Source organism: Falco biarmicus, chromosome 1 (assembly GCF_023638135.1).
Source record: "Falco biarmicus isolate bFalBia1 chromosome 1, bFalBia1.pri, whole genome shotgun sequence".
NCBI classification, from domain to species: domain Eukaryota; kingdom Metazoa; phylum Chordata; class Aves; order Falconiformes; family Falconidae; genus Falco; species Falco biarmicus.
In genome coordinates, this window is record NC_079288.1 from 42,170,806 (window position 1) to 42,180,041 (window position 9,236).

The 9,236-nt window shown below is 38.8% G+C and overlaps 1 protein-coding gene across 3 annotated transcripts in view; it reads left to right on the forward strand.

Annotated features, from left to right (window-relative positions):
• Positions 1-7,584, forward strand: part of GALNT9 (polypeptide N-acetylgalactosaminyltransferase 9) — a 273,921-nt gene extending 266,337 nt beyond the window's left edge. For 2 of the 3 annotated variants that reach the window (XM_056341904.1, XM_056341895.1), the window contains one exon: positions 408-7,579. In XM_056341904.1, coding sequence (XP_056197879.1) covers positions 408-554 — 147 coding nt within the window. In that variant the 3' untranslated portion in view covers positions 555-7,579. Of the gene's footprint in view, positions 1-407 lie in introns of all 3 variants that reach the window. The other variant, XM_056341910.1, reaches the window with a different exon arrangement.
• Positions 7,585-9,236: the final 1,652 nt, after the last annotated feature.

Consider the following 9,236-nt stretch of genomic DNA (forward strand, 5'->3'; position numbering starts at 1 on the left):
AATCCTTTCTATGAATTTTTAGATCCAGAGCTTTCAAATAACTTTTAGGATTTTTGAAGACATCCTTACAGTTTCTGGGATTTCCTGTTTCTTGCGGTCTGTATGGATTCTCTGGTGCTTTTTAGAGTTTTTCTAATGATTTCCAGGAAATATTCTAGCAATTCCTAAATCTAGAATTATCAAGGAATTGTTTTGGCACTTTGTATAGACTAACTTCTAGGAATTTCTAGCACTTTCTAGGGCCTTTTATCACTTGATACATACAGAACTTCCTGGGCATTTTACAGTGCTTTCTAGGGATTTACAGATCTAGCTTTATTTTCCTTCTAGTCTTTTCACCTTTTCTATTCCTTCTTCTAAATCTTTTTTTCTTTTTTGTTTCTTCTTTTCTTTTTCTTTTTTCTCAGAATGGTCCAATCATCAGCAGAGACACTGGCCGTTGCCTAGAAGTGGAAATGTCAAAGGATGCAAATTTTGGGCTCAGATTAGTCGTACAAAGGTGCTCGGGGCAAAAATGGATGATCAGAAACTGGATAAAACATGGCCGACATTGATTGCTGGGGCCGAGCAGCTGCTTCTCCTGCCCTTGTCCATTGCTCAGTGTGCCATATCTTGCAAGGCATTTGTCTTAAAGCAAATTAGTTTGAACAGGTCTTGGCTCTCAAGAATCCTCCATAGTTGGGCATTCAAAGAAACAAAGAAACAAACAAACAGACGCACCCACCAGGCACATACATGCCCTATTTGACATTCCCTGGAAAAGGAGTTTTCTGTTGATTTGGAAATCTGCTGAAGATGAGAACACAACAGAAGAGTGGGTTCCTTCAGCTCTCCTAGAGGAATTATAGACAGATGTTTCTATGATGAGTTCAAAGGAGAGATCCTAATACTGCCTCATAAAGAGAGTTCTCTGATGGGTAGCGTTTTAGCTTTAAGTTATTGACTGGTGCACAACTCCTGTGGTGAATAATCATGTGCCTTTTTTATTGTACTTCGTATATAAGGGGACTGGAAAAATCCTACCTTTTCAGCATGTCTGGTCCATTGTACTAAACAAGGTGATCTGTAAATAGCACTGGAAATATAATATAATGTACAATAAATTTCAAGGCTGATGGTTTAGGAGTCTCTATTTCTACAAAGAGACTGTTCTGCAAATGTTTACAGGTGGTTCTCAACCTTCAAGCTGCTAAAAAGCAGCATGAGAGACTTCTTCTAGTTAGACACAGGTAAATGCTGAATAGGTAAAATAGCCACATGCTCCATTATGTTGCCACATTTCACATTTCTTGGCTATAAAGGCATCACAATATAGCACTTGCCTATTTAACTTTTGAGGCAGTAAACATCCTAGTAGATGGGTGGATTTCTAGAGGCCTCAGCTGGCCCGCAAAGTTCCTATCCTGCAGCGCTGTGCCACAAACTGCCTGGAAGCTGCATCCTCGTCACTTCTGAAAATAAGTTGACAGACTTAGGCACCATCTGTGGAATTTAACAACTTGAATCTTCCATTTTGTTACCCATCCTGTGAAAATGTCAAATGTGAGCAAATACGCTTTGTGAGCACTGTCTAGACAGATTTCCTGAATAAACCAACAAAGTCTTTTCAGTATTTGAAAAACAAACATAAACTAGTGATAAGAGGACAAATTAGAGCACGAACTAGGCAGCATATATAAATACTGTTACTTTGAAATATAAATATTTTACTGTAGTTGACCCATTGACAGCATCTTTGTGAACCTGAATTTAAGAATGTAGCCAGTGGTTCAAGCAGTGTCTGTGCACAGGGAGGCGGAGCAATGGCAAGACCTTATCCAAAAGGCTGTCTGAGCTGATGACCGCTGCCAGCGTCAGCGGGCTTTGGACGTGGGGCCATGGCAGACAGTTTTTCATTGCAGAAGATTCAGTCATACTGAAGGAGAGACAGAGATGGTGTGTTAACTTCACTATTTACTATTTTATAGTAATTAAAAAAAAAAATATCTTCTTTTACTAAGTCAGGAAAATAGGTAATTGCAGACACTGTGGTACCATGAATCTTGGTGATCTGTTTCTTGAAGAGCTTTTGCCATTGCTATTTCAAGGCATGCTGAACAAAACAGAATGGAAACAGTTAATTTTTCAAGGGCATGACATGTAATAAAATATTTACTTTTAACATGCAAAATCTATCCGTTCTTGTCAACTCTTGGTTGGTATCTGGAGAGCATATTGCTAGATTTTGCCCCAATTTTATTTTTGAAACAGAGTGTGCAAGATGTAATACAAAGCCAATTCTTCTGTAGTTTATTTGTGGCTAATTGCTGATCTTTGTCATGTGGATCAGGTTATACATGAATACAAAATTCTGGTTGAGAGTCTAAACATAAAAATGTTTTAAATGCTGTGTTTATGGTTAGCTGGACACAGCCTCTTGAATGGTGTAGTAAGAGCTGCAGGGGCAGGTAGCATCTTTAAGAAATCAGACAATACAGTAAAAAATCATGGACAAACTCAGTATTCAAGCCTTCCTGGAAGTCTCAATCAGGCAGGAAGTTTCGGGGTAAATACGGATCAGGAGCAAATGCCCGTTGCCCTGCATTTAACCTCCGCGTGTTAACCTGTTAGAGAACTTAAAAGGATAGTTACCCTCTGAGGAGCAGGTGTTGAATGCTTTGTACAGGAGCTCTATTTGCAAGTGACTTTTCATCTACTCTCCAGATAGAGTCTTCCCTTTTAATTTGCATGAAAGCTGTATTCTTTTGTTTACTCTGACAGAGTTTTACTCCTTGAAATATTTGGTTGAGGGAGGTGAGAAGGCAAAAGAAGGGAAGGACTGTTTTACCATGTGAGCTTTTTGGCGAGTAACACAACAGGTCATTTAGACCATCTGTAGTCTTTCTAATGAGTAAGTGCTAACTATTTTATATGAAGATGGCTGGAAGTTGAAAGTAATTATATATCAGGGTGACTACTACATACCTAACTATTAGAATATAAAGTTATTATACTGAACAGAAGCAAACATGCCACATGCTTCCCACCCCCACCCACCCTTTTTTTTTCTCCTTGTCTTGAATTGACAATCTACGTTTGGTCCTTGATTAGCAGTAGGGCAGCAAGCCTTTCAAATCCTTGGTAAATGAAAAAGGAAGGCTGAATATTTGGAAGAATACCAGATTTTAAATTTACTATCCTAAAAGGAGTTTAGCATTTGCAGTTTAGGAGCTTGGAAGCTGAGAGGACCAGGTAGATCTATGTTTACTGGCAAAGTTTTCAAGCAAGCGTGACAGCCCTCCGCTCTGATGCCACCATAAGGAATGTGAATTGGTTGTCTTGGAATTTTGCCTCTGCACGTTTTCAGTGCCCGATGCAAAACATGTGAATGTGGCCACACTGTCTAACTGAGTGTGGTCAGTCCTGGCAAGCTTTGAGTGCTGAAGCCACAGGCTACAGAAGGCTTGCAAGAACCAGACTTTCAGTGTAAGAAGGAAAGCAGGTTTTTGTTCATAGGTAAATGGCTCTGAGATGTACAGAATAATGTAAAAGAATTCAATTAACTCTTAAAAGTGGAGTTGGTATTTTCTGTGATTGTCATTTTTTTAAGATTTACTGAGACAATTTCTTATATTTGGAAAACACATCTGTTGGATTATTTTTACTTTAGTCATTTTATCTGTATGAACCACAGCTTTGGCTGTGGTATTAACATGGTGACTCTGCATGTGAGAGGGTCTTAAATATTCTCTCATAAAAGGAATAATAATAAAAAAAGCCTTGAGTATTATCTGTTTTAACCAAAGTCTATGGGTCTTTTGTTAGCATTTCACCCCTTAGTATGATCTGAACTCCTGCTTAATGTTGTTTTAAATTTTCAGTCTTGTTTCCCACAGTGCAGCAGTCCAGATATTATGAAAAGTATTTAATACAGTGTACTATGCCTTGTAGAGAAAACTCAGATCAAAATCTTCAATTGTAATTTTGTTTGATTTAGGAGATTATGGAGTTAAATACTAGATCCTAGGACAGAAGAATAGGAAGTAAGAAAGAACATCAGATCCAGTACACTGCTGTCAAAGGTAAACCAGGAAAAAAAAATACTTTTGTAAGCATGTCAAGATGCCTAAAAATTAATTTGAGTCCTGGGAGTGTGTGTGGGGGTGTGTGTGTGATAAGCCCTTTCTCCTTGGAGAGCTATAAACTATTTTCCAAGCTTAATTCATTCTTAACTTGATTAAAGCCATTTGTTTGTCAGCCAAAATTGTCCTCTAGCTTTATTGGCGTATTGGTTCCTAAGGCATGCTAACCTCCAGTGCAAAGCAACAAAGAGAAAGAAGAGTTTAAAAAGGTGGTGTTGAAGGACCCAGCTGGGTTCTCCTGCAATTACGTAAAGATCTATATTGTGTGTATCCATGAGGCATGAATGTTCTTCCGGATTGTGTTCCACAACCAAAAAGCTAAACTCGGGTTCCATAGAACTAAGACAAAAATGTAGAAACTAACAACAGGTCTTTGTACGTATTCTGAAACTGCTGAACAATCTTATTTCATTTCAGTGAGTAATTTGGGGCTTGGTGTGTCTGAAGATCAGGCCTTCACAGTCCTTTGTTTATATTCCATCGGCCCGTGCCTTTTTAAAAACTGTGGTGTAGTCGATGAAAACCTCACTTGCCATGTGACAAGGGGTGTAATCTATCTGACACAGGACAGCTGCAATTTTAAGTACTTAAGCCAGAGCTAATAAGATTTAATTAAATAGCACCAGTCCTAATCTGTTCTTTAGATCAATTACACAGCATGTAATTCCTTCAGTATCCAGTATTCATTTGAAATGGTTCATTAACAGCCATACTAAAGCACATTATGGCCTATTTTGGGACCTAGTGATTTGGGTTGTAAGGAGAACTTTAACAGAAGTTGGAGTTCAGAGGGAGTTCGACATTATTGTTATTCAGTTAGGACACAAATACCTTTGATTTTTTCATGAAAGGCTTTGGGAAGGGGGCCAACTGTCAGAATTCACTTAATTGAAGGTGTTTCTAGCAATGATGTTCCATTTTTGACTGCTGCTATTTTGACTGCTTTCTTCTTACTGCTAAAGTCAATCATGGGGTCATGCCACAGATAATAGATGATATTGCAAATTAGAAGAACCATCTAACAAGCTGCTTAGAAACCAAGGAATGATCAGGTCTTCACATGTCTCTAGATCCAAATGCTACCAAAGTAAACATAATATTCTGTTTTCTCTGGAAAGAATCCCAAACTTAACACATTTTTGTATTGCTTCATCAGGAACACTGATTCAAGAGACCAGTGTAGTGTGTGTACCTCTAAATCATATTTTGCAGATACAATTTGATTTTGTGTGTGTGTGACATTAGTGGACTTAAGGTGAGAGCTGCAGTTACTGAGTTAATAGAAAATACATTAATTGGCACTGTGGTCTACTGAAGTATGTGCATCATGCATTTATAGCTTCCTGTGTCGTGACGGGGATATTCTTGAAATATTAATGCATCGAGTGCATTGTCCTAGAGATGGAGTCTGCTTACCTAGTGAAATAACAGAACTCAAGGAGTGAATAATGAAATTACATAGCTAATAATTCTCAGTGAATTTGGCAATAAAGTGTGTCAATATTTACATCTTCTAAAAATGTAATGAATTAGCTTCAGGTTCTCTCTTTACAATCTCCCTCTCTTACTTTGATAACTGTTGAATATACCTCATCCCTATAAACATCTGGGATGCTTATGCTGTGTGAAGACTTTAGCTGTGTCTTCACAATGCCCCAGCCATCAAGGGCATTAGAAAAAAGAGATATATAGTGACCTCTTTATACGTTGTAATGGATTTTAGAACGGTTTCACAAAATACATTACATTATGAAAGCGTTAATGATATATAACTGAAGGTATTGAGTTCATGGGTTGCCCTGAGTAAAAACTATGGGGTTTTTGGCCAAGAATACAGACTTATAAATACCCTAGTGCAGCAATATATGGTAACCTGATTTTGAAGAACGGAATTTCTGAATCAAGAGCATTCTTCAAAGGCTTGAAGAAATGCTTACTACTTTTCATAGGTTTACAGTTCTCTATTGGCCATCAACAAGTATTGCATAGTTTTCAAACTCTTTGTAGTAAGTTTAATTTAAAAAAAAAAAATTAAGGCAGCAACTAGAATGCAAGTTGTGACTGCAAATATTTTTTCATTATGTGGCACATCATCAAATCAACTTGTATTTACACTTGAAAAGTTAATAAATTACTATGCATTTTACTGCTGACATGAGCTGCATTTTTTAACATTGTACATTTGGTCACCTTGTATTAAAATTTGAAGTTGTTACAAAGGAAAACTAGAAAAGCAAACTATACATGCACTTTAAAATTTAAATTGCATGTAGTCTGCTCTGAAAGGTAGCCAGCCCATTTTTGAGGTGAGCACAGCACACTTTGCAGCAGACTGCAAGCTGTTCTAAAGCGGATGAGCTCTGTGCATGTCGGAGGAGATGCATCACCACACACTCATTAGAGACTGAGCCCCTGAGCGTGCGCATCCAAGACTAGACTGATAATAGTATAGACTGTGATTGCCTCGTGACTGGCAGACCTGAGGGGATGCTTGACTTACTGTCCGAGTACAAAGACATACTTGTGTAATGCTTGCAGGTACCAATCCACACAGCAGTACAAGCTCTGCTCTTGAATGGTCCTGTGGGGACTAGTTAAATGCTCCACAAGAAGCATTCAAACATGGATTAAAAAAATCCCCATAAAAAAAAATTCTGACCTTGCAATCACCATTCCTGTGAAATCATTGGGGACCATGGGGAAAAATACGTTATTGAGCTGCAGCCAGGAAGCTGGTGATGAAAGTGTTCTCTTTCTAGGAGTTGTGCATTGGAGCTATGTTTTAGCAATTCAGATGTGTAAGAGCACAATTGATCTGTCATTGATGTGTTACTGTTCTAAAGAACATGACCAAAGAAACAGAAAAACTTAAGCTTCCCAAATTGCCTAGTTAATACAGAGGACTGAAGGATATCCCACACCCTGTGACCTAATCTCCTACATCAACCGAGAGGCCAGTTTGCAGATGGTGTAAAATGTCATTGTTCTGCTGCAGCCAAGGAAGTTGTGGCTACTATAGTAATTTTTACCATCTGTAGAGCTGGTCTGTTGCAACTGATGATGTTGCTATTGATTTGCCTTTTTTTTTCTGCTTCTGAAGTCACTTTTAGCTGCCCAAAGGCAATAGAAAGGAGATATGAATTGCTTATGAACTCCCTTCTATACTGTCATACTTCTACCAGAAATCTACACAGCCCATCACCTCATCATTGAAAACAGCCGATAATTGATGTTCAGAAGAGTGAAACAGGAGACAGGGAAAATGTAGAATGATCCTTTCATAATATATCTCCCTCTAATTTCAAAAGGGAAGGATTCCCCAAGCCAGAGGCTATACACAATGATCCAACCATTAGATTTAATAATACTGTGGGCCTGTACATATTTAATCTAGTGTTATCTCTGGATGTCACAGCCTCCTGTTGTAATAAATAGCACTATTGCTGCGAGTCAGTATGTCTGCTTTTCATTCCATAGGATGCCCTGTAGTTCTCTTATGGCAAAAAAACTGTGAATAACGGCTGCCAACTCTTTTTTTAACACCCTTCTTAGTTTGACCTCTGTCATCCTCTTTTAAAATATATTTCAGAACTGGTTGAGTGACATGCGTTTTTTTGTACTGCTAGCAAACATCGTGAAAGCGCAAGCAGATGCTCTGTGTCATATATTGGATTGGGTGATAGCACGGTGAGAACTGATCGGGTTCTTGAGCCGCTCAGCAGTACCAAACATAAATTACTGGGTTTAACATTGATTTTGAATCTCAGCCAGACTGTTCCTCCTCTGTTAGTGTGTATGGACAAAGTTTGCAATTTGTGATCAAAGTGCACAGAGCATCAGAGAAGGTATCTGATGCCTTCTTTCATTCTGCTAGAAAGAACTCCCTGCCCCGCTCCTCCTGCTAGGAGGCTGTAGGGCCCACCCATGGGTTACAGTTGTGTGACAGGACTGAACGTGCTTCTGCGTTCCTGACTCTCCTGCATGCCTCTGGCTCAGCTGAATTAACTGAGTGAGACTTGAATGCTGCATAAGCCTTCTCCTTCCTGATTTCTGCAGACAGTGACTGGCTGAGTCGAAGGGCAGCTAGCTGTTAAGTGGTTCCCTGACTTACCCAGAGGAGGTAGGGTTGCCTGTGGTCTTCAGGTGGGCAACACCACAGCCGGCCTCAGAAGGAGTAGCCTGACACAGCCTTGGCAAATTTAACCCTGTCTCCAGGATCAGTCTTTTTAGGGCAAGGCATTTCTTCGTAAATCCACGCTGGGGACTCTGTAGAACTGTTGCTCTGTTGCTAGCTGAGGCATTCTGTGGACTTAATTTCCAGTTATAATCAAGCCAGCATTTCTTGGAAGGAGAAATACCACCTTTAAAGGTACCATATGCTTGCTAGAATGAGTGTTTTCTGAATAATATCCAGCAAAATTAGGTTCACATAAATATTTTGTCAGCAGTTCTGCATCTGACAGCATTTGTACGGCTGAAATTACCCTAATTCTCAGATATTTCACTGTGAAGAATGTATATTATGAATGTAGCCACCCCTCTTCTTTTTTTGATCAATTAATCTTCATGAATCAATTGCGAATCACGAATATGTGCCTATAACTGAGCATTAAGTAGCAGCGATAATGACTTTCCAGCCTGTACATTGCTTGGTTATTTTTTTGTTTAGTTTTCTTCTGGCTGTTGTTACTGTAATGTAGCTGAGTACCTGTATTCGCCCTTGTATTAGCCCTTGCATCTGGACTGGTTATCTGGAATTTAAAACAAGAAAATAAGGACTGAGGTATTTTCCTGTCTGTATCGTTGAGGTAAAAGCAAACAACCCCTATTCATGCTAGATTTATGAAACGTTTCTAACCTGCGAACAAATCAGAGAACTTACTTCAGTGCCAAAAACTAATGATAATCCTAAGCACCAGCAAACAACTCTGCCCTTTTCATGCAAATTTAGCACAACATATTTCTGGACTGTGTTCTTCTTATCATAAGCTTATCTCTACTGCTTAACAGTTCTCCAACTTGCCTTTCAGGTTGTTCTCACCTTCTTCTATTATCTTATTTCCTTAATGTAATTATGTAACTTATTTTCAGGTATGTTACTAATGTAGACGACCT